This window comes from Bos javanicus, chromosome 22 (genome assembly GCF_032452875.1).
Source record: "Bos javanicus breed banteng chromosome 22, ARS-OSU_banteng_1.0, whole genome shotgun sequence".
NCBI lineage: Eukaryota > Metazoa > Chordata > Mammalia > Artiodactyla > Bovidae > Bos > Bos javanicus.
In genome coordinates, this window is record NC_083889.1 from 23,231,739 (window position 1) to 23,257,753 (window position 26,015).

Consider the following 26,015-nt stretch of genomic DNA (forward strand, 5'->3'; position numbering starts at 1 on the left):
TCCACTCACTTGCTGAGCGACCTTAGACAAGCTGGCCATTTCTCTGTGCCTCAGGCTTTGCACCTGAAATATGGGGAGAAATCAATTCTTCCTACAAGGTCTTTGTGACAATTAAGTACGTTAATAATTTTAAAGTGCTTAGAATGGTGCCTGGCCTAAGTATCCAATAAATATGCAAAATGTTATTATTTAAAGGATGTGGTTTGTGACATATGTATCTGTTTCTACTTTTCCATCATCCATATGTGTGTGGATGTATAACTTTTGAGTACTTGCTAAAGAGGTTATACAATTCTCTTCAACAGCATATTTTAGGTCATATTAAATGACCTAAAAATGTCACATTCATGAAAACAGGTAATAAAAAATACTGAGAGAGACCTATGAAACAATGATATTAATGTGAAAATGGACACAGCCTGGGACAGACTATGGACATTTATTTTCTTGTATGATTTTCATTTTATTGAGACCAACTCCTCATATTACTAAAAGAAATAAATGTTCTCTTGGTGAAAAACATTTCAGCTTAAGGGATGGCAGGCTCTGGAGCCAGAGGGCCCCATTTTTAGCTTGTCCCTATGATTCAGTAATTGTGAGATCCAAGTCACATAACTTTAGACAAGTTCACTCAATTAGAAATAATTGCCACCCATATCAAACGGCCATAAAACAATCAAGTGAGATTTCAGGGTAAAGAACTATGGAGTTATAAGCAAAGACAAATTTAGCCCAACCCGTTCTTTTTCTGTAAGAAAAAACCAAATCCTCACAACAAACGAAAACAAGATACACAAACCAAAATGAAATAAAAACTGAGGCCCAGAAAGGGGAAGTGATCAGCCCAGCCACACACCTGTTCCATAGCACAGGGCTTAGTTGGGTCTCCAGGACACTGCTCCAGGAACAGGTTTATCTTCAGGTTGGCCCAATTTGGGAAGTAAAAATGGATGGTGGGGTGGGCCTTAATAAGCTGAAGGAAAGGGCATTCAACCATTTGAGACTGTTTAAGTAGGAATTTTTGAGGTTTACAGAAGAGATCTCTCCTGTAGCTGTAAGATGGGAGTCAGATGCGGGCTGCCAGAGTTCTGCGGCTTGCAGATTTGTTGGTTAAATGCGGGAGGAAAATACTTGAGAATATGTAGCTTAGAAATACCTTGAGAAATGTGGGTGGACTGCACTTATCAACCATGATCACCAAACCCTTGTTCTCTAACACAGATCGAGTAAATTCTCCAGCGAACGTCACGGCAGAGATCAAAGGAACCTGTCTCTCTATCCACTGGGAAAAACCAGTTTCTGCTTTTCCAAGCCACTGCTTCGATTATGAGGTGAAAATTTACAATGCAAAGAAAGGATATTTTCAGGTAATTATTCCAATCATTCCATTATTTGATGACAGATTTCTTTAAAAAAAAAAAAATTCTTGTCCATTTGACAGCTCTGGTTATAGCCTGGAACTAACAAAGTCGAAGGTAACTATCTCAGTTTATAAAAATAAATCAAACCTTACTGGTTTTTTGTCTTGCAAGGACCTATTTTGGGTTGAAAATAATGTGAAGGATTAGATAAAAGTTCATTAGCACTGTTGGGGAAATGGTGCAGCTGCTATGGAAAACAGTACGGGGATTTCTCAAAAATTAAAAATAGAATTATCATATGACCCAACAATTCTACTTCTGGGTACATATCCAAAAGAATTGAAAGCAGGGTCTCAAAGACCTTTGAACAACCATGTTCATAGCAGTATTATTCACAACGGATAAAAGGAGGAGATGGGGTGCACAATGTGAATGTCGAGCCACACACTTAAAAATGGTTAAGATGGTAACTTTTTGTTTTGTGTGTTTTACCACAACTTAAAAAAAAATGCCACTTCATTAGCCCTAATGGACAAAAAAGTCAAGGGGAAAGGAGCTAAATTAAAGTCAATATTTATTAAGCATCAACTATAAGTTAAGCTTTGTCAATACTTGGTTTAATTGCTGAGTCATATCTGACTTTTGTGACCCCAAGGACTGTAGCCTGCCTGGCTCCTCTGTCCATGGAATTTTCCAGGCAAGAATACTGGAGTGGGTGGCTATTTCCTTCTCCAGGGGATCTTCCTGACCCAGGGATGGAAAATAGGGTCTCCTGCATTGCAGGCAGATTCTTTACCAACTGAGCCAGGGAAGGCCCTTGTTATACTTACAGTTTCTCTATTATGTAACTATACAATGATCATTCCCTTACAGGAAAGTGAGGCACAGAGAGATTAAGTAAGTTGCCTAACATCACAAAGCAAAGGAAAAAACTGGAGAAGTCAGGATTCAAACTCCTGCCTTGCAAACTCAATTTGGTTTAACAAAGATGTTTATAAGCTGGCTTCTTAGTGGGAGATAGACAAATAGGCGCCATTTCTGCTCTCAAGGGGCCTGGTCTGCAGGATGCACTCACCCAGTCTCAGAGCTGCCTGACCAAGAGGCCAGGTGGATAAGCAGGGAGTCAACAAAGCTGCCAGGGCCTCCACCAAGGGAGAGGAATTGAACAGAATCTTGAAGGATGAATAGAAACCTGCCTAGTGGGAGAAGCAGAGAAGGACCTTTTTTAGCCAGCGTGCCCAAGTAAATATGGCAAAAAACTGGCTTTCTTTTTAAAATGTCTAATCCACCATATACTGGTATGATTTGCTAGAAAAATCAAGTATAGCCAAAGACAAACCCAGTGATCCTGAGCTTGGATGCCACGGCAATTTCAACTTGCTATGAAAGCTCCCAAATTGTTGTCTCCATTTGTGTATTTCCTCCTTGAGGACCACAGTAAACAGCCCTCACTCACGCCAGTCCTCCAGTACACTTGGAGTGGCCAGGGCCCTAGGCGGAAGGATTAACCAAGGCTTGAGAGAACATGGCTCCTTCAGCCAAGCGGCAGTAACTCAGTCAGCTGGACCTAAGACCAACACTGGAATTGTAACTCTGGCTCTGACATGAGCACCTCTCCCAGAATGCCTCTAAGATTTTGCTTGGAATAAGTAGTTTCTCTTTTTAAAACCATGGCCATTAGCAATGGAAGCCACTGGAGTGTTTCATAGAGAAATGTGAAAACATCTGGAGAAATGTAGAATTATTTTGGTAGCAGCATAAAAGCTGGGTATGGGTAGAGGGAACATGTGGAAATAGAAATAGCAGTCTCATGGCTACTGCAATGGTCCAAGCAAAAATTGATGAGACCTAAAATGGCAGTGTTTTTGGAGTAGAGACAAGGAAAGGAGAACTATATCCAGGAGTATGTAACGTGGAGGCCCCAGGGACATAAACTTGGTTTGGGGCAGAGGGAATTAGCTGCATGGTGAAGACACTGACCAGAAGAGAGAATATACAAGGCTTTGTGAGAAAACAGGGTCAATTCAACACTATAGAATATCAGTCTATGTTGCCTATGACAAACTGGAATTTACTGAGTGTATATTACTAGGTTGAAATACCCCAAATGGTTGTTTTTGCAGATCAAAAATGGATTGCTGAATATTAGAAGTTTTAATGTGATTCGACCCAAAATATATTTAAGCATGGCTTTTACAAAGTTAGGGCTTCTTTATTTGATAATCCATTGGTTTGATGGTATTATTCCTATTTTACAGATGAGAAAACTGAGGCTCAGAGAGGTTAAGCAACTTGCCCTGCATTTAGTTAGAGGTTAGAGCTAGGATTCAAACCCCTCTTCCCTAGATTCAAGGGCCCTGCTCTTTTCTACTTCCTTATGCACCCTCCACCCCTCACTTCTCCCCACCCCCGGCTGGGAGTGACACATTGAAACAGGGATAAGCAAGCTTTTACAGTAAAAGGTCACAGAGGAGATATTTTAGGCTTTGCAGACCATGCTGTTTTTGCTAAAATTACTCAGCTCTGCCACAGATACAAGCAAATAGGCATAACTGCATTCCAGTAAAACTGTTTGTGGATACTGACATTTCAATTTCATGTAATTTTCGTGTGTCACAAAATACTCTTTTTATATTTTTCAATTGTTGAAAATATGTAAGTCATTCTTAGTTTGCAGTTTCTATAAAAACAGGCAGCAGGCCAGATATGTCATAGACTGCACTTTGCTGGCACCTGTTGAGTATGATGGAAGCCATGGCATGTTGTTAGGTGATTACAGAATATCTTGGGACAAGATGATGGGAGTTACACATCCTGCTATGGGCCCCTCCAGTCTTTCACTCTGGAAATATCAGTTGGACCGAGATGGATCACTGAGATCTTACAATTGCCTATTTTATTTATTTTGGTTGCTATTAGCTTTCCATCGAAGGATGACTGCCAACGCATCCATACTGAAGTGATCTAGAAGACCCTAGTTGACGTGTGTCTTACTGATTTTAAACGGGCCGCTGAACACTGAGTCACTTGCATATGACCTTCCAGTCTAGTCACTGGCATAATTTAAATAGCATGTTCCGGAGAGTCTTATCATGTTATTTTTTTCCATTTAGACAGAAAAAATGACAACCAATACACTCATCACCATAATTGATGATGTTTCTAAGTATTACATTCAAGTGAGAGCAGCAGTGAGCCCTGTGTGCAGAGCGACGGGGCTCTGGAGCGAGTGGAGTCGGCCCATTTACGTGGGTGAGTACCTCTTGTTTATTTTAAGGCAGGTGGCCTTACTCGTGGTTGTAGCAGATCCTCCTGGAAAGTGGACATGTTCACTTCTGAGTCTTGAAATGCTCTCGTTGTCTCTACTATGCCTTACCCTGTCAGTTGGCTTGCTGCCTTTCTGACCAGAGGTGGATTTACCATAAGAACGGTGAAGTTTAAACCTTCAAGCTTCTCAAGAGCACAAGGTCTTCCCAAGTCTGGTGCCTATTCATTTTTTTCAGATTACCTAATTCCACTTCTATCCAATTTTTCCAAAATATGTCTTTTTAATTTTGATATAAATTCATATGCAGTGGCAAAGAAACATGGTGAAAGAACTCATGTAGACTTCATTTGGTTTCTTTCAGGAGGAACCTCTTAAAAACCTGCACTGCAATATGCTACCCAAAAACAGTGGCAAGGAATCCACCCATCAATCTTACTCAGATTTAACTGGTTCTATATGTACTCGTTTGTGTATTTAGTTCTACGCAATTTTATTCCATGCGTAGGTTCACGTATGTATTACCACAAGGGTTCTTCTTTGCGCCCTTTTATACGCACATCCATCTCTCTCTCCTCCTTCATTCCTAACCCCTCTCAACTACTAATCTGGTCTCCATTTCTGTAATGTTTCCATACTTAATTTTGAATTCTTACTTTTGTTTCACTTCATAAAGAAGATTTCAAAACTGAATAAGGTATGGCAAAACCAATACAATATTGTAAAGTAATTAGCCTCTAATTAAAATAAATAAATTTAATTAAAAAAAAAATTTAATAAGGTCAGGGTCCACAAAATCTGGATTCAGACCCAGGCCTTCAGCAAAAACAGACCTCAGTTCAGTTCAGTTGCTCAGTCGTGTCCAACTCTTTGCGGCCCCATGGACAGCAGCATGCCAAGCCTCGCTGTCCATCAACAACTCCCAGAGCTTACTCAAACTCATGTCCATTGAGTTGGTGATGCCATCCAACCATCTCATCCTGTCATCCACTTCTCCTCCCGCCTTCTATCTTTCCCAGCATCAGGGTCTTTTCAAAAGAGTCAGTTCTTCCCATCAGGTGGCCAAAGTATTGGAGTTTCAGCATCAGTCCTTCCAATGAATATGCAGGACTGATTTCCTTTAGGATGGACTGGGTGGATCTCCCTGCTGTCCAAGGGACTCTCAAGAATGTTCTCCAACACCACAGTTCAGAAGCATCAATTGTTCGGCGCTCAGCTTTCTTTATAGTCCAACTCTCACATCCATACCTGACTACTGGAAAAACCATAGCCTTGACTAGACGGACCTTTGTTGGCAAAGTAATGTCTCTGCTTTTGAATACGCTATCTAGGTTGGTCATAACTTTCCTTCCAAGGAGTAAGCGTCTTTTAATTTCATGGCTGCAGTCACCATCTGCAGTGATTTTGGAGCCCCCCAAAAATAAAGTCTGTCATTGTTTCCCCATCTATTTGTCATGAACTGATGGGACCAGATGCCATGATCTTAGTTTTCTGAATGTTGAGTTTTAAGCCAATTTTTTCACTCTCCTATTTTACTTTCATCATTAGAGGCTCTTTAGTTCTTCTTCACTTTCTGCCATAAGTGCAGTGTCATGCATATCTGAGGTTATTGATATTTCTCCCAGCAATCTTGATTCCAGATTGTGCTTCATCCAGCCCGGCATTTTGCATGATTTATTCTGCATATAAGTTAAATAGCAGGGTGATAATATACAGACTTGATGTATTCTTTTCCTGATTTGGAACCAGTCTGTTGTTTCATGTCTAGGATTGGGCACCACCTGGGCTCCTATATTGGTTCTGCAGATGTTTTTGTTTATGATTAAACTGACTAGCTTACTAGGCAAATGAGGTGATCACTGTATCTCTCTGTGGGATCGGAGAAGGGTGATGACGGTGGCTCTGAATGAAGGGGCAGATTCCCACTCGTCCTCTATGTCAGATGGTAACTCTTTAAGTTGGAGAGGCGGTCCTGCACCATGGAGCTAGAACATGCATTCCCTGTGTTTGCTGCCACCTGTGTATCTTGGCCATGCAGGGGGCACTGTATGAGAGAAGAGGACAGTTAACAAAACAACTACTGTTTCTCAAAACTCTAGAGTCTTCCATAGCAAGCTCAGGTTTCATACTAGCCTTGGGACATGCTAACTACTTGTTCAGCCTAGAAGAGATCACTTCTCTCTGCCCATCCTTGGGGGCTCCCAGAACTAAGGAGACAAAATCCACTTCTCCTGCCTCACAGGTTATTGTGAAATAGAAACAACAAGGTCAATAGATAAGATTTATTGTTGACTACCTGCTCCCCTCTAAGCACTGAGCCAAAGGCTTTACAGGCACCCTTTCACCAATCCTATCCACAAAACTGTTTTGTACATGAGAAAAAAAGGTTTTGAACATTTAGACAGTTTGCTTAATTCTGCATGGCCAGTAAGTGGCAGAGATGGAATTCAAACCCAGGCTGACTGACTCCAACGCCTGAGCTCTTAGCCCTACAGCACCGTGGCTGGGTGCTACAAGCTAAAACCCTGAACAAATTAAAGACTCATTTAAGAGATCCTGGTAGCTAACTTTGTGGTTACAGGTGGTCAAGAGATCCTGGTAGCTAACTGTGTGGTTATGGCTTGTCAAGCATGTGCATGTCATATACCTCATCCTATGAGGTAGCTAATGACAGGTACTAAAGGACAGATTTCTTTCTTTCAGCACATGCTATGATTTCCTATTTAGAAATAAGACACTTAGGCTACCAAGTGTTTCTGCAGGACATTCCTGGGCAGTGCGCACTGGCCCATGTGCATGTTAGGCCAGATCAAAGACACAGCAGGGAGATTTCCAAGGAAGGCTGGGGAAGACAAGCAAAGGCCCAAGGGATGGAACATGGTTCTGAGTCTGCAAGGCCTTGGGGAGCTGGGTTTCCCAAGGGGAAAGGCGCCCCTAAAGTTGCACCACAGGATCAGCACAGCCTTGTAGCTCTGCCCCCATATGACCCTACTGGGACTCAGAGGAGCAGCAAGACCCTTCCTGAGAGAGGGAAGAGAAAGGAAAAGAGGAACTGAGAAAACAGGCCAGAAACCCCTACTTCATGGTTTGGCCAAGGCCAGTCTTTCCCCCTCCCCCAACACCCTCCTTCCCAGGTTGAGGCCCCAACCTGAGAAAGCAGACCCAGCACACACAGCCCCCCACCCCCCAACCCACCAACATTGCTTCAACTGCGCAATCGAGATCCACTCTTCTCCCCAAGAGGGGACCCAACAGAAGAAACACAAACCCATCGCAGGGAATTTTCAACAAGTTTATGAATTTCATCAAATGCGCACCAGTTCAGTTCAGTCACTCAGTTGTGTCCAACTCTGTGACCCCATGAATTGCATGCAGCACGCCAGGCCTCCCTGTCCATCATCAACTCCCAGAGTTCACTCAGACTCACGTCCATCGAGTCGGTGATGCCATCCAGCCATCTCATCCTCTGTCTTCCCCTTCTCCTCCTGCCCCCAATCCCTCCCAGCATCAGAGTCTTTTCCAATGAGTCAACTCTTCACATGAGGTGGCCAAAGTACTGGAGTTTCAGCTTTAGCATCATTCCTCCCAAAGAAATCCCAGGGCTGATCTCCTTTAGAATGGACTGGTTGGATCTCCTTGCAGTCCAAGGGACTCTCAACACCACAGTGCAAAAGCATCAATTCTTCAGTGCTCAGCTTTCTTCACAGTCCAACTCTCACATCCATACATGACCAGTGGAAAAGCCATAGCCTTGACTAGACGGACCTTTGTTAGCAAAGTAATGTCTCTGCTTTTCAATATGCTATCTAGGTTGGTCATAACTTTTCTCCCAAGGAGTAAGCGTCTTTTAATTTGATGGCTGTAGTCACCATCTGCAGTGATTTTGGAGCCCCCCCCCCCAAAAAAGTCTGACACTGTTTCCACTGTTTCCCCATCTATTTCCCATGAAGTGAAGGGACCAGATGCCATGATCTTAGTTTTCTGAATGTTGAGTTTTAAGCCAACTTTTTCACTCTCCTCTTTCACCTTCATCAAGAGGCTTTTTAGTTCCTCTTCACTTTCTGCCATAAGGGTGGTATCATCTGCATATCTGAGGTTATTGATATTTCTCCCGGCAATCTTGATTCCAGCTTGTGCTTCTTCCAGCCCAGCGTTTCTCATGATGTACTCTGCGCATAGTGGAAGCTTAATTTTGATTACCTGCATTTGGTGGGATTTTGTCTTAATGCTTTGTTATTCCCCAAAGGTACAAAAATCACTGGCCCCAAAGTACTGATATTTCCAGGTGTCTTCCCAACATTACTGCACACACAGTTTCAGAGATTTTTATTTTTTCTCAGTGCTGTTGGAGGACCTCAAACTAACTTGGAGACCATGGTGGGTACCTTGGCTGTGGAGCCAGTTCTGATGTTTTAGCCTTTGTGTTCTGAATTCTCATCAGTGTTGACTGTGAAGAGTTTAGAACTTAGAGAGGAAGAAAGCGAGACACAAATCAGGAGATCTAGGTTTTCGCCGTGGCTGTGGCAGCGTCTAGCTCTCTGACTGAAGTTAGAGATGCAGAGATAACATTTCATGAGCCAAGTAATCAGAGACTGTAAGCAGAGACAGACTACCTTAGTCCTCCGAAGGCAGGGCCATCTGCTGTCACCCTGCAGGGGACAGAGTGGCTGCCCCTGACCTAGTCAGTCAGCCCTAACCTCCCCAGGTCTCAGCTTCCTCCCTGTAACAGGTGAATTTCCTCCTTTGTAAGTTCTTTCCAATCTGCCTTTCACTTTCAGGTTCCCCTACCCCCCGCCATGACAGCCCCCTACCAAAGTGCTGAGAGAGAGCCTGACCTAGAATGAGAGTTTATTTTAAGCTTGTTTTTAATTTATTATTCACTCTGCACTTTAGAACTGGCACCCCATTATTATTTTCTAAACAACAGCTTCCCGGTTTGGAACTGGGTTCATTATCCTTTGCCCTCAGGTATGCCTCCCTGCCATCATCATGGCAAATCTTATTTCATTTACTGCCACCCTGGTCATGAAGATGCACTGATTAATATTACCACTAACCTTATAAATCCATCCTTTCTGGAATTTACTCCCCTACTCAGTTTAGGATCATTAGTGAATTTAATCAATGCAGGCTCTCCATCGCCATCAAGATGATTAATAAACTAATAGGAAGCCCAGGCTCCTCTGAGACATTTCACAAGGCTCTTCCTTACCCCGCGAGGATGCAGCAATAATTATGCTCTGCTTGCAGCCCACCAGGCAGTGTTCCCACTCCATTCATTTCCTCCAACATTCTTCCTCCTCTCCTACCTTGTCTCATAAATGGCACTCTGGAGCCCTCCCCTTCCATTTTCATGCCAAGACCCAACTCAAATACCACCTCTCTGTTAGATATTATTAAGTCCACCTCCCTTATTTGAGGGAAATGGAGACCCAGAGATATTTAATAATTCAGTAGTTATCAAACAGCCAAGAAGTGGCTATTAATGGATAATTTTCTCAAATAGGTGACATATGAGTCAATTAGTAAATTGCAATAAATTCGATTGACTAGTTAACCCATGAGAGCCCAAGGATCTTGATCAAGAGAGGGACACCAGATGAATACATTTTGATTGAAGAAAAGGGAGGATGGAGGAGTCAGGACTGCTGGCCAGCTCGGTTGGCAAGGTCACTGCACAGTCAAGAGACACAGGGCACAGTGGTCAGGGGTCCGCCAGCCTCTGGGCACTCTCGGTCTACCTTGAAACTCTGTCCTCCCATGCTGGGATTTCCAGGGTACGGAATACTTTTTATTTATTCTTCAGATGGAAGAAGCAGTTTCATTTTATCTGCCCTTGTTATCAGCTGCCCTTCCTCAAGTGGCTTCTCTGCCTTATCTGAAGAGCTAACTTCCCACTTTTCACACTTCTTTCTCCTTTTGTAACTTTCTTAACTTCCGGATTGTTCTGTTCCTTTATTATCTCTGCCATCTCCTGTTTACCAAAACCCTCTGTCTCCTGAGGGGTTTGTGGTCTGAGTGAGGCTTTTCCTTTTCTAAAGTCCATCATATTCTCCCTCCCTTCCCAGAAGCTCAAATGTCATGCATGAAACAAGCAATGACCAAAGCAGTTTCCTACAGTAATGCCTTTACCATGGAAAAGTGTTACGTGCGTCCACCCAGCCATGTCGCTGGTCAGGCTCAGTGGATCTGAGTCTTGCACATCAGTGATGGGTCTTCTCCACAGTCACAGGCGTTGCCTCTCAAACGAACAACTGGGCCCTTGATGAAATCAGTATCTAAAAGCCAGGGTCTATCAGACGAAGGTACCAAGTACCAATTAAAGTGTAGTTAAAAATAAAAATATTGCTTTAGGCCTGAGATGTGCAGCGCTTACACCCAGAGGAGGAGGAGAAAGTTCACTGCACTTCTTAGATGGCTCAGCTGCATGGTCAAGGTAAACACGGATGGCAGCTGTCTTTCAGGGCACCTTCTACAACAAGACCTATTACTCACAGGACTCTAAGGACTTCATGAAAACAGCTGGAAGCAGAAAATCAGGGAGGGAAGTAAGATTTGGTGGGGGCGGGGGCGGGGAATGGAAGCCAGGCTCTTGCAGGGAAACTCTGGCGCCTTTCTCCTTGGACCTGACATTCACGGGCTGTGAATGAGGGAGGGAGCCCGGCACAGCAGCCCCAGGGCACATGAAATCGCGCCCAGGCCCTCCAATCCACCTCCTTAACTTTACACTTTGCTGGCTCCACCCTCAGCACTCAGAAAAGAAAAAAACTATGGCCCAGTCTATTTGTCAGTCTTTCTTTAAATCCTCACACTGTGCTGGAACAGGGAGCGAACCAGGCAGGAGAAAGGTGAAGGGGAGACACTGGTAGAGGGCTCAGGTTCACTCTCCACCGGAAATGAATTCTGCAAATTCCAAAGCTTTCAGGAAGAAATGGTGGGCTTCTGGGTCAACAGTGACAAAAACTGATAGAAGAATACAAAGCTGACCCAATAAAATGAAAAACCCACCCTCAGTATTCCCTGAGGGTGATATAACTTGTGGCAATTTCGGGTTTTCTTTGCAATGGGGGATTTGGGGTTGGTAAATGTGGTGGCTGATTTGGGCCATTGCTTCCTTTCACCCAGGCTCCTGTGGTTTCCAGGCTGACACCCCACTGCTTACTTGTTCCCAGTGGGGGCACAGGACAATTCAGCCCTGTGGCCTGAAGGAGGGCCAGCAGGAGCTTTCTTATTGTCCCCAGATGTCAGGAGCAGAGAGCTCCCACTTAGCTTTCAAGTCCAGCCCCCCAAAGCTGGACTTGCCCCCCAGGCCTTCTGTGCGTGACCTCTGTCTCATGATGCGCCTGCCAGCTGTTAGAAGGGAGGTGGGGCCCTGCTCTGGGGACAGGCACTGTGCCCGGCACGTTCACTTATTTTATCTTACGTAGCTTCACAAACATGGGATTTTCCTAATTTAGAGGCAAGAAAAGAGATGCAGAGGGGTTAAGGAATTGGCCCAAGTGAGAGCTAGGAAGTGATGGACTAGGACCTGGAATGCAGCCACAGGGCTGGGTCCATGCCCTGCTTTTTTTGTGATGTGGTCACAGTGCCAGCACAGAAGATGGAGGCGGGCGGGGGTGGCACAGCGGCTAGTGGCAGTAAAAGGGCCACTCTGTCAGCTAGTGAGCTGTCAGCCTCTATGCAAACCAAGCAATGGGGATTTCATCAACCTCTTCAGGATCCTCTAGTCTAAATACCTCCTATGAGCTGTCCATGGTGTTCATTTTCACACAGACCTTCTAGGGGTGAGAGCCATCACACCTGATGCCCTCTCCTACTCTCCAGTATCCTGAATATTCCGTGTTTTCTTTCCCTTCAGGCCTGAGCTTATGACTCAATCTTTTGAGGATTCTGACAGGACTTGATTTTTAGCCTGGCTTTGACGATTTAGGGAAATTATCTTGGTGCCTTACTGCTGAACACGATGTATTCACTCACAATCACAGTTATAAGAAGATTCATTGAACACCTACTGTGAACTAGCACTGTGATGATCACTTTACAGCAATCAACTCAATCAGTTCTTATCCCTATTGAGCAAAGCAGGTGATGGATCCTCCCGAGGGCTCCCTGCTCAGGGACACCTCTCGTGGCAAGTGGGAGAACCCAGATCAAAGTGCTTCACTTATGTTTCTTAAGTCTCTGTGAGGACAGCTCTCAGTTGCTTTAGCAGGTGGACAGAGAAAGCCCAGAAAACCCCTTACAGGGAAGAAAGTTCTGGGTTGCCTGGAGCCCTATAAGACACACAGCCCTTGGTGCTGTGTGGAAAAGTCTGCAAAGAAGAAGATGGCAAAAAGGAGTTTTCCACTCAGCTTCAAGTCCTGCTGGAGACCAACAGTCTGGCAGCAATCCCTCTAGGGAATCCTGAGTGCATACAAGTATACACACACACACACACACACACACACACACACACGCACGCGCATGCACTTGCCCACACCCCCAAGGCATGTCCTTTCCATATTTGGGGTCACTGAGCCCCGTTTCCCCAGATGAACATAGTACAAGTTTTCTGCATTTTGCTCTGGGTCCTGCACTATCTACATTCTGTCCACAAGGCTGGATTGGTTCCCTCTTTTTGTCTCCCTAAACCAGGTGAAGCTCAAAATCCACTTGACAGCTGTCTCAGAAAGCTCATCCACCTGAAAGGCATGCTTATGATTTCTGCTTGCATCGTGAGTCTGTGACCCCTCTTGGGGGCCCCTTCACAAACGATGCCAGTCTCCCCCTCCAATGAGGAGCAAGCACAGGAGGCTTCATACACTAACAAATCTGCATCCTCTCAGTTATCCAGCCCCGCCCATGTCCTGAGAACTCCTTCCAGTGCCTTTTGGCTTAACAGACAACGAATATGGCTGCTTCACTGGAAGAGCCCCATCAATCTACTAATCAGTCTTTTCCCTTAGAACCTATGGTTGAGACTGAAATCAGATTCAAAATCAGTACGGGATCCCTGAAAGTCATGCTCACACAAAGAGCTTAAGGGTGGAACAGGCCTCCAAATCAAACTGACTGTCTAAGAGTTACCAGTCTGAACCATAAAGATCATAGAATTTAAGAACAAGTGGGGCTACAGCACCAGCAGGGGGAAGATTTGACAAAGCTCTGAGAGCAGCCAGAGGCAGAGCTGGGACTTGTGGGTCCAGGGTCTGGGTATCTTCAACCACCATCATATCTATCCCCCTCTCTCCCTTTCCCACCGTACACTCCCAGATCATACAACATGTGAAGAGATTTCTTTAGCTCCCTTATTCTCAAGGCTGAATGGCTGATATGTCAGCAACTAAAGATGCCAAGGTCACCAGAAACCAGGCAGCTTGAGCTCCCAAACGCTCCAAGTTGCCAATATTGGGAGAATGTCCTAGGATAAGGTGCAGAGCCTAAACTGCTTCTCCTCCTGAGCAGGACAGGCTTTGCGACTTCCTCTTTGTAAAGCTCACCTCTGCATAACCAAACAGTGCTCATCAATTTCTTGAAAAGAAACATTTGTGGCTTCCGCTTCAATGGCACAAAAGTCATTCTTGAGTCAGAGAAATGATTCAAGTTACCTGGAAATACTTGTTCCTCAGAGAATTTCCAATGTCAGAGACCTCAAATTCAAATGAATGATGTACTGAGGGGCCTCTGAACTTTTACAGAAGTAAAATTCTTCATTTTCACCTGAAGGATATATACTGTGAGTGGGGACTATTCCCCTACTCAACTTTCAGTGAAGTCAGAGTAGGTGCTGTCTTTTATTCATTTAGTCACATAGCTGATTCTCAACTCATTTTTGCATGAAGAAATCATGTAACATTAGATAATCCCCAGGCAGTTTTCATTTGGTAGTGAATATGTGAATGCTTTTTCCTGAATATGTGAACGCTTTTTCCTGCACTAAATTTATCTGCCAGTTCAGGTTTTCTTTGAAGAAAAGCTGACCTCAGTTCTGCTGTCTGGGTTAGTTCTGTCCTCAGGTGATGGTAAGGGATTGGTTCTAAAACAAAACTGGGACACTGCAGAAGCCAGGAGGGGAGAAATGACTCAAGTGCCACCTCTTCCAGACAGGAATCATGACTGCTTCTCACCTTGCAGGCATCACCAACTTTTATATCAAAAGAAATAAAATCAGTTGTGTCTCTAAATTTTGCTAATTCATAGAGCATCTTCACTTATTAATGCGAGTACTGAAGTGAAGAGCAAGACAGTAGTTTAACTGAAAAGATTTGTGTAACCACATTCACAAGTAAACGGCACTCTTATCGGGGCCTGACACACTGCTTGCAGTGAATTGCACAATTTTAGACACCAATGGGACCCAGTGTACCACGCTGATAATGTTTACAACACTGCTCATTCTTCCTGCAGGACTCAAGTTTCACCTGTCTAAACCACTGAAAACAGGAAGAAGTCTGCTCCTGACATAACCCTTGCTAAATTTATATCCCATGTGGACTAGTGTGGAATTTCTGAATGTGCTTGTCAGGGAACTTGTGTAACAGCTCACTGTGTGGAAGGGTGAGCTTCAGAAATGGGGCAGTGAGGCAGGCAGGGTCCCTTATTCATGAAATCAGAGTGGGAAATAAAGTGAGACACTATTTGATTTGATGGTATTCTAGTTCATCCCAGTTGCTCTTTATAGTAGCCATGTGCAGTAAAAACTAAGTTTAACAGGACACTTGGTGACAACCCAGCGAACTGAATACTAATCCTAGAACAACTGAGTCTCCGTGGTACTTCGGAAAACAAAAGGTTTGTCTTTCTGAGCCTCTGTTTTTCATCATTTTGCAAACTGTGGCTACCGCCGGTGTTTAAAATAGCTGTAAACACATGAAACTTCTTTTTACATGCCATGGTCAGAGTGAATCACTTAAAGTGATTCGGTCCCGACTAAAGCCTAGGGAACCACAGGAGTAGTGGCATGCAAGGCAACCTCCTTCTCCTGGAGACACAGCCTGAAAACACAGCCACCTCCGGCAGCTAAGAAGCAGCACGGCAAGGCTGCCCTGCAGGGAAGTGGTCTCCGGCGGGAAGAGGACGCTGAGGACAGTGCTGCACATCTCGGGGATGTTTAGGATCTGTTCTGTGAAGCGCCAGCCGGTGCAGTGTATTCTGGGTCTGGGGGGCGGGGCCCCTGCACTGTGGTTAAGAGCACAGCTGCTCAGCATGTCCTGGCTCCTCCCCCGGCTCCGCCCATCTCTGCTGCAGCTCCTCCATCCATCAGATGTGGATGGCAGTGCCCACCCTGAAGTGCTGCTTTGAGAATTCAACTGAGATTACACAGGAAGCCCTTTGCAGAATGTCCGGTACCTAAAAAGTGAATGTAAAAATGTGTATAGAAAATAACCTATTGGTGACTGCTGGTTACTGCTGACTTTTCTCTTTTATTCTCTTCTACTACTTTCACCAGTGAAAATATACTAAAATTAATTATGTGAGAGATCAGGATACACAGAATGATGGTGCCCTAGACTGAGTCAGGGTACTAGAAAATGTGCTGGATTGAGAGCATTCTTACGGGTCCTATTTCAACTCCCTTGTTTTTACAAATGAGGAAGCTGAGGTCCGGAATGGCCACCTTCACAACAAGACTAGGCAAAGGCATAGACAAAAGCATGACTCTCACGATTATGGTTAGTGTGATCCACTGGTGTAAACTGCGCCATAGACAAAAGCATGCCTCGCTCGCATTTATGGTTGGCTGTGAGGCACTGATGTAAACAGAACCAGTGAGGAAAGGAGGTGGGGTCTACAGTGGTTGAGGAGAATCAAAGTAACCTTCAAGGACTCCAGTTTGGGAACTTGGAAGAGTGAAGACCAAAAGGGAGAGGTCATGAGGGAAGCTACTTTGATGCGAAGAAGGGTTTGAGTTTAGTTTTGAATGTTGTCAGCTTTGAGGCACATCCCAGTGGGTTCCACCTATGGGCAATCTCAGATCCAGACCAAGAGATGGGCAGGAATAAAGGTGCAGGAGAAGAAGCCATGGAATTAAAAGACGAAGCTGTGCTCAACAAACTTTTCAAAGTTCAAAGAATAGATTACGGTGGAAAAACACCAAGAGATCACAGTTGAGCTGAGAGGGCCAGCTGAAATTAAGAAGGAGGGAAGGAAATTATATCGAAGCAGAGGAAGATCTGAGTGGAGGATTCAGTGGCTTGGTTTCCAAGTGGGCATAACCATCAAGTCTGAAATTCAGAGGAAGGTCAGGGAATATAAAGTTGCAAAAAGAAACCAACCATCCTTTGGCTTCAACCAGGAGGAAGTCATCTGGGATTTTAAAAAGTGGTTTCTGAGATGGGAAAATGAAGCTGCCTGAATTTCTCATTCAACAAATGAGTCTAGGAAATAAAGTAAGATGGTATTTGATGATCACTGAGAGAGAGATGGCAAAGTAAAATAATGCCTTAAAGATAAAGGGTTCTATGAATATCTGAAAGCAGAAGGGGAAAGACGAAGGAGGAGAGATTAAAGCTTTTGGGAGGTAGAGGATCAACCCCAAGTAAGAGTTCTCAGGAGGCAAAAAAAAAAAAAAAAAATAGTGCAAGAGATCAAAGCAACGCTGGAATCACGAGCATTAAATCCTCAAGACATCTCTCCATCCTGACACCTTGAAAGATTTGAGTTTTATGTATTTGGGGTTTTTTCCCAAGTCTTAAGATGTTTACAAGGACTTGAAAATTGCACTTACATTTACTCCTCATTTTATAGAAGCAACTATTAATGGCAAACTGAGTATTAGGACCTCCTGGTGAGCTGTGTCTGTCTCACCCCTGCATTTAGAGCTGCTGTCACTGAATTACCTGTGTCTTTATTTACTTAGCAAGTTCTTCCCTCAACTGCAGTAAGAGAAGTCTCAAATGGGTTCTTTTAACGCTGTCTCCCAGCAAGCTGTATAGAGTCCAATACACAATCAGATCAGATCAGATCAGTCGCTCAGTTGTGTCCGACTCTTTGCGACCCCAAGAATCGCAGCATGCCAGGCCTCCCTGTCCATCACCAACTCCCGGAGTTCACTCAGACTCACATCCATCGAGTTAGCGATGCCATCCAGCCATCTCATCCTCTGTCGTCCCCTTCTCCTCCTGCCCCCAATCCCTCCCAGCATCACAGTCTTTTCCAATGAGTCAACTCTAGGAGCTCAATAAATATTGACTAGATGGGTGAATAAAGGAATAAACAAACACAGAAAGGCCAGTACATTCAAGAGATAATGTGATATTTTCATCTTCTCTAAAAATGAATCAGGAAGTTTAGTAAGCAGATTATTCCCTAACCACCATTTGGTTTTTCTTGAATGCATTTCCAGTACCTTAAATGAAAACACACACACACACACCCAAAGCTATCATTAAAGCCCATAGAAAGATCTACCCCCTGAATGTAGATTAGAAGGAAATTTAACTTGAGTCGGACGGCATTTACACTTTCTGTACTGAATCAGGGCAGTTAGCATCTAAGTCCCTATCTGTGAAATGGACATGATTCCAAGACCTGCTTTGAGGACAATTAAGATTGTAAATTGTAAGACTATAAATGCTGGGAAAGATTGAGGACTAGAGGGTGGCAGAGGATAAGATGGTTAGATAACATCACTGACTCAATGGACATGAATATGAGCAAACTCTGGGAGATAGTGGAGGTCAGGGAAGCCTGGTGTGATGCAGTCCACAGGATCACAGACAGTCAGACATGACTTGGCAACTAAACAACAAGATTGTAAAGTACTTTCAACAGAGTTTGATACCTTTGTTGTTACCTACAAGTATTATTCCACACTGTACTTCCTCTAAAAGTCCAACTTTGTAAGATATTTTGATTGCAACACAATTAGGTTACTGATTAGGCTTACATTTTTACAGCTTTTTCATCTAAAATCCTCATGACTCACCCAAAGCGCTAAACGCCAAGATCCAGGTGGCATATTACCTAGAATATATCCCATAAATACCTGTTCAGTGATTAAATAGTGTTTCAAGATTAAAAATAGTCTCATTGCCATTGTTGCATTTCACTCTCCTATCAGCTCTGTGAGATGCCTGTTACCCTTTACAGATAAGAAATCTAAGCCTCGGGAAAGTTAAGCATCACGCAGCACCTGCAACTCAGACCCAAGCCTCTTGATGCCCTACTGTCGTCATTTCTCTCAATGCTAATTCTAGTTCTGATTTTTCTTTCTTTTTTCATTAGGGAAGGATGATCAGAAGCCCTGGACAGAGTGGTTTCTTATTGCAGTTATGATGACCATCTGCTTCATCTTGTTAATTTTCTCACTCATCTGCAGAATGTAGGTATTCCTTTTATTTTGGGTGCTTTCACTGGGATCTGAATATTGAATTACATTCTTGCCAGGCGCCCACTGGATGGAGGGCTCTTGTTATCAGGTGGAATCTACAGTATTTTTGTGTCTTCCTGGACAGCCTTTCCAAGATGAGTGTGGACTAAATAAAAAACTGGGAAACAGGTGATTTACAGAAACTGGACAGAGCTCAATATAGCCTCAGTCACTGGATGTCCCCTTCTTGAATTTGCCAACAGTCTGCTAATTTCTGTGAAGGTTTCACATTTGTGTTCTTTTGCTTCCTTGACTGTCTTCCACTCAGTTCTTAGGTGCTTCCGTTGAGCCCCCAGGGCACGTCTGTTACATCTAAGGGAAAGGAAGGCAGCCTCTGGGTGCTGAAGTCACCACAGTGCCTCCTGTGTTATCATCCCCAGTTATGAGGTATCGAGTCCTAGCCTGGCCCTTCTGTCATCTAGCCCCAGAGTAGCCCATCGTTCCCAGATTCTACAGTATCTTGCAGATTTGGCAACCAATCCTAGAGCCTGCCAAAGCCTAAAAGTTCCAAAGTAGGAACTTCTCAACCCTCTGGCGTCCAGGAAGGTCAAGTGCCACTTAGGAGGCTGCAGAACATATTCTATCTTAGCTTTTTCATAGTTTAGAAAATGACTTTTAGGGGACTTCCCTGGAGGTCCAGTGGTTAAGACTTTGCCTTCCAGTGCAGGGGGTGTGGTTCTGATTCCTGATGAGTGAGCTAAGATCCCACATGCCTCACAGTCAGAAAACTAAAACTTTTTTTTTTAAAATAAGCAATATTGTAACAAGTTAAAGACTTAAAAAATGGTCCACATCAAAAAAAAAAAAAAAAACAAACCTTAATAAAGAAAATGACTTATCTTAAACAGCTTCACTATTTTAAATGTTATATAAGATGGTATCTATACCGGGGGGTGGTGGTGGTGGTGGCGGCAATTTAGAAGAGAGAAAAAAAGTAGACCGAGAGCCAACACAGAGGAGGAAGGGCACATGAGCACCATAGGTGACCTGGAACCCCACACATCTGATGTCCCTCACCGTCAGAAATCAGGTCTGACCACACGTACCAACACGAAGCAGTTGCCATTTTGTCGTTCTTGGATCAGAAGTCACATCAAAGCCTTGCAGTACCCCTATATCTCCAACTATTATTACAAAGTAGGTACTTGGAAGTCTTTGTGGATGAAGATTTTGAATTTACTGATTGGCAGGTTTGGGGATTAACCAGGTCACTGTTTAGAGCAGCTACTGAAGCACAAGAAAGGCTGCTTCTGCTCATCTCTCCCTCCTTCACTCTGTTTCCAGATGCCACGTATGGACCAAGTTGTTTCCGCCTGTTCCAGGGCCGAAGAGTAATATTAACGATTTCTTTGTAATCATCAACAATGAGGTAATACTGAAGGTTCTCTAATGTCCTATCTGCCCAGGGACAGGGTCCTGTCACTGAGCCACTTGTTTTCCATGTTACAAGAAAGGGCTTTTACCCAGGAGGCCAGATGTCTTCATATTGCTTTAGTCACCCTGCTCTCTGGCTGATTGTTTTAATACATGTTCATTACAATCTCTGAATATTGCAAAGGTCCTACTCAATTATGAGCATCCTCACCAGTCAGAAAAGCTGAATTTTTATTTTCTATCAGCCATGTTTTAACTGACCTTGGGCAATTCCTTCAACCCCATGAGATATGACTTCCTCTTCTGTACAGTAACAGGCATAGATGCGTCCACTGACCTGTTTAACTCTGACATTTTAAGAATTCATGTTTCTGCCCCTGAGTACCCCTAAGTTTTTCAGAGGAATTTTCCCTAGTTTCTAAATATAAAGAACCATAGAGCAGGCAAACGACTTCCCCAAATATGTTTTTGTAGGTGCCATTTATGCACTCAGAGCACTTAGGTGTACCACTCACTCACTTATTAACATGTGTTCAATTGTTCTAGCATCAAGTGGGAGAAGTAATCCTTTGAAGTAATCCTTTCTCTAGTGAATTGCCTTGGTGTCTTTGCTGACAGTAAGCAACGACATGCATGTGTGTCTATTTCTCGATTACTGTCTATCTGTATGCCAATACAACACTGTCTTGAAACTGAAGCTTTATTGTAAACCTGGAGACCAGGCAGTTTAAAACTTCCAAACATGACTGTTCAAAGTTGTTTTGGTTATTCCAAGTCCTTTTTATTTTCATATGGCATGGCAACACACACCAGTATTCTTGCCTGGAGAATCCAATGGACAAAGGAGCCTGGCAGGCCACAATCCATGGGGTCACACAGAGTTAGACACAAATGAAGTGACTTAGCACAAACTTCAGAGACAGTTTATCGATTTCAACAAAAAAGGCTGCTGGGATCCTGATCAGGTGATTTTAGAGAGAAGGAACATCTTACCAGTAATGAGTCTTTCAACATCTCACCTTATTTATTTAGAGGTCTTGTGCTGTTCAGTGTATTGATGTTCAGTTGCTTGTCAAATCTGTCCTTAAACTGAATGGATATTTACATCAGGGGCCAGGGGGCTTTCTATAAAGAGCAAGATAGTATACGTTTAAGGGCCAAATGTTTATTATGCAGTCATACTGTGAAATCAACCACAGACATTATACAAATAGCTCTGGACAATAAAACTTTATTTACAAAAGCAGGCAATGAGCACGGAGAACTGGGAAATGAAGCATCATCTTCTGCTGTCAGTTCTACGGCCCACACCCTCCACCTGGGGAGGCAAGTGACCCAGGACAGAGCTGACCATGGCTGGGGCCCAGGCAGCAGCGTCCCAGCCTCGACCTCTCAAAGCATCGCCTGGCCAGTCCACTTTGGGGGCCTCTGCTACAATGACGATGAGGGGGCCCTTTAGAGCTATTGACAAACCAACAGGAAGCCTTCCGCTGATGGGAAAGAAAACCCTCCACTTTTCATCACTGCTGGCTCCTCTGAACTTGATGCTGGTACCCAGAGTCCTGGGATTCAGAGGGTGGCTACCATCCCAGAGAGGCCATTACACACATCTTTGCTTGTCCAGGCTTGAGTCAGAAATTATTTTTTTACACTCAAGAGACTCAGGGAAGGAGAGGGAGGGAGCAAGGAGGGGAATGAGTTGGCTGAACAATAAAAACGGCTCACTTAAAAAAAAACAAACCCTTATTCTAAGTTTCCATTTGTTAAAGACTGGTTTCCAGCCATTCTTTGTTTCAATACTGGCAACTGGAGAGAGTTCCTTCCAAGATTAAGTAGATCACAAACCACTCAAAATAAATAGGCAGAGAGCATGGCTGCTTGGTCATCACTGCACATTCAGTGCATCACGTGGTGCCCAGTGCAGAGTTGTGCTAAGTCGTTTCAGTTGTGTTCAACAATTTGTGATCCTATGGATCACAGCCTACCAGGCTCCTTTGCCAGTGCAGAGTAGGTATTAGAAACATACTGAATGACTTCTACATTGTTGGCGGGACTTGTAGGTTGGTACAGACACTGTCAAAAGTATGGAGGTTCCTTAGAAAACTAAACACAGAATTACCACATGATCTAGCAATCTCGCTCCTGGGCATTTATCCAGACAAAATTCTTAATCCAAAATGATGCATGCACCCCTATGTTCATAGCAGCATGATTTACAATAGCCAAGACATGGGAGCAACCTAAATGCCCATCGACAGATGAATGGATAAAGAAGATGTGGTACATATATACAATGGAATACTATCCAGCCATAAAAAAGAATGAAATAATGCCATTTGCGGTGACATGGATGCAACCAGAGATTAACATACTAAGTGAAGTAAGAAACAGAGAAATCTCATATGATGTTACTTACACATGGAATCTAGAATATGGCACATATAAACCTATCTACAAGACAGAAACAGTCTCATATACATAGAGAAAAGACTTTAGGGAGAGGGAGGAGATGAGGGAGATGGATGGGCTGGAAGACTGGTGTTGGTAGATACAAACGGTTCCATTTAGAATGGATAAACAAGACCCTAACATACAGCACAGGGAACTATATTCAATATCCTGTAATAAGCATAATGGAAAACAATATAAAAAACAACATATATATTTTACAACTGAGTCACTTTGCTGTGAAGCAGAAATTAGCACTACATTGTAAATCAAATATACTTCAATTAAAAATATGGAAAAAAATACACTGAATGAGTAAAGAAGGTGAAGGAATATGATTTCTTACAGGAAGTTTACTTTTGGTCACGAATTTTATAATTAATATTAGCATTATTTATAATAGCCAAAATAGGACACAATACACCAATTTAGGGGAAGACTTTAGTGAACTGTGGATAGTGTACTATGAAGCTATTCAAAATGATACAGCCAAAAAACATACAGTCATGCTTCAGCATCTGCAGGGGGAATGGCTCCAGGAGATCCTGGGGGGCACCAGTGTCCGCAGGTGCTAGAGTCCCTTATATAAAAGAGTGAAACCAGTGGATACAAAGGGCTGGCTGTTCGTAACTTAAAATATGATATGATGTTGCACAAATAGCAATCAACTTATAAAGCTCTTCCTGTAACTGTAAAGATAACAGCTAGAGAAAAGGGCTGAAGAGACAGTGGATTGTGCTTGGGAGGTAAGTTTATGGGTGTTTTTTGGTCTTTTCTTCCTACTTCATTTCCATATTTTCTTCAGTGAACATTTACTATTTTTAAGAGCAAAATGACTTGAAACCAACTGTAAAGAAATTCAAAGAATGGAAAAGTTCTCTATAAAATATCTAAGGAAGGATTATTTGTTTTGCAGAAAACTGGTTCCAGTGAAACTGAAGTCATAAGTTATGTGGAGGAGGCTGGATTTGAGACCCTGGAAGACTCCGTGTTTTGACTGTCCCTGGAACATTCTCAAAATCAGCTCATGCTCACGAGCCTCCGTGATGACAATGCAAAGGCTGTTTCCTGGCTTTGAGCAGTCTGGAGTCTACAGGACACTCAATTTAGCTGGAAGGTGATGCAACCTGACAAGTGTGGACGCCTCGTCACACTCTCCTAACACACACTGGGTGACTGACGTGTCCATCCTGCCAGGTCTGATCTCTGCACGGGCCGCACCTCCTCACCCTCCAGTCACCTGATCTGCATTACTCACCTCACACATTTTTGTGCGAGAGAGACGGTTATTAAGGCTAATGTCAGTTGTTTTTACTCTGGTAGTCAGCCACCAACAGTAATAATCAACTAAAATCTCAGGAAGAGAGCATTTTGTACCTTTCTGGAATGAACAGTGAACTTGTATTCAAGACTGTCTTTCCTACAGCACGTGGGAGCCATGGTGCTTTTATTCTGAGTTCAGGAATACTTTTTCAAGTAATGTGTGGGTGGGGGTGTGTGTGGTGGAGGGAGATGGAGAGACAGGAGAGAGGAGGGAGGCAGAGAGGTACAATCAAGTTAGCATCACTGCAGACAAACTCATTTCAAACCATACAGAGCTAACGAATCAGTCTATGCCCAATGAGGGGACAGGATTTTGTTTGAAGATTGTATTCTTGAAGGCAGCCTTGATATTTCAGGAATACACTGAGAAAGGCACTGGGTTGAATCGTGCTGGAAGAGGATCACTCTACCAAGAATGACTTTTCTGAAGAGATGTCTGCTCGCAAAGACTTCAGGCAACTTGCTGGGCATCTGGTCAGGGAGGGCTGCATCAACCCCGGCGCCAGAGGTTTGGAATGGGTCCTACACAGTCCTCATCACACACCCCGATCTAGACAGGAATCCCTCCCGTGACACCCTCACGTGCTGCTGGTGGTTTAGTCACTCAGTTGTGTCCTTGCTATCCCATGGACTGTAGACTGCCAGGCTCCTCTGTCCATGGGATTTTCCAGGCAAGAAGACTGGAGTGGGTTATCATTTCCTTCTCCAGGGGATCTTCCCGGGTCTCCTGCATTGCAGAAAGATTCTTTACTGCTGAGGCACCAGGGAAGCTTGACATCTTCCTGTATTGTTCGCAACTAGCTCCTGGGCAGAGGAAGGGTAGGATGGGCAGCTGGAAACTGAAGGGACCCAACAGTGCTGACTGTACAGGGCCCTGGAACAGGAAGCTTAGGACTGGGAAAGGTCACAGTGCTCAGAATGGCCTCTGCCAGGGCCCACTTTTTACATGCTTGTCATACTTGATTTAGCCAGTCAGTTTGATCCAAGAATGGGGAAGGTTGACTACCAAATCGTTCCAGGGGTTGTTCTCCTGATAAACATCCACTGCACCTAGCAGGAACTGGGTCCAGGACAACAGGCACAGGGATCTGGCAGCTGTCAGTTACTGCCCACTTCCAAGTGTCAGGGAACAAATGTGCCCCACTCCCCATTCACATGTTAAAACTCTACACCCTACTGTGATGGCATTTGGAGGTGAGGCTTTGGGGGAAAATGAGGCTGGAATGCTCAGGAATGGGATTAGTGCTCTACAAGGGGACCCCAAAGAATTTCTCCCCCATGTGATGATATGAGAAGTTGCCATTCTGCAGCCAGGAAGAAGACTCTCACGAGAATCCCAGCACGCTGACACAATGATCTGGGACTTCCAGTCTCCAAAACTGTGATAAATAAATTTCTGTTGTTTATAAGCCCCCTAGACTGTATGCTTTGTTAAGGCAGCCAGGTGTCAGGAGCTGCACCAGACTCTATGCACAGATCTCTCTCTAACCCTGAGAAGCCTGCATGGTCAGTATTATTGCTTCCATTTTACAGATGCAAAATGTACAGGCTCAGAGAGCATGTTAGATAGGAAATGGCAGATCTGATAGAGCGCCTGAAGAACTATGGATGGAGTTCCGTGACAATGTACAGGAGGCAGTGATCAAGACCATCCCCAAGAAAAAGAAATGCAAAAAAGCAAAAGGTTGTCTGAGGAAGCCTAACAAATAGCTGGGAAAGGAAGAGAAACTAAAGGCAAAGGAGAAAAGGAAAGATACACCCATTTGAATACAGAGTTCCAAAGAATAGCAAGGAGAGATAACAAAGCCTCCTCAGTGATCAGTGCAAAGAAATAGAGGAAAACAATAGAATGGGAAAGACTAGAGATCTCTTCAAGATAATTAGAGATACCAAG

At 43.8% G+C, this 26,015-nt stretch overlaps 1 protein-coding gene across 2 annotated transcripts in view; it reads left to right on the top strand.

The window, feature by feature from the left end:
• Positions 1-25,533, top strand: part of IL5RA (interleukin 5 receptor subunit alpha) — a 38,386-nt gene extending 12,853 nt beyond the window's left edge. The window contains exons 7-11 of one of the 2 annotated variants that reach the window (XM_061396377.1): positions 1,222-1,367; positions 4,475-4,613; positions 18,832-18,928; positions 20,261-20,345; positions 23,715-25,533. In XM_061396377.1, the coding sequence (XP_061252361.1) occupies positions 1,222-1,367; positions 4,475-4,613; positions 18,832-18,928; positions 20,261-20,345; positions 23,715-23,795 (548 nt within the window). In that variant the 3' untranslated portion in view covers positions 23,796-25,533. Of the gene's footprint in view, positions 1-1,221; positions 1,368-4,474; positions 4,614-4,990; positions 7,220-18,831; positions 18,929-20,260; positions 20,346-23,714 lie in introns of those variants that run through there. The other variant, XM_061396378.1, reaches the window with a different exon arrangement.
• Positions 25,534-26,015: the final 482 nt, after the last annotated feature.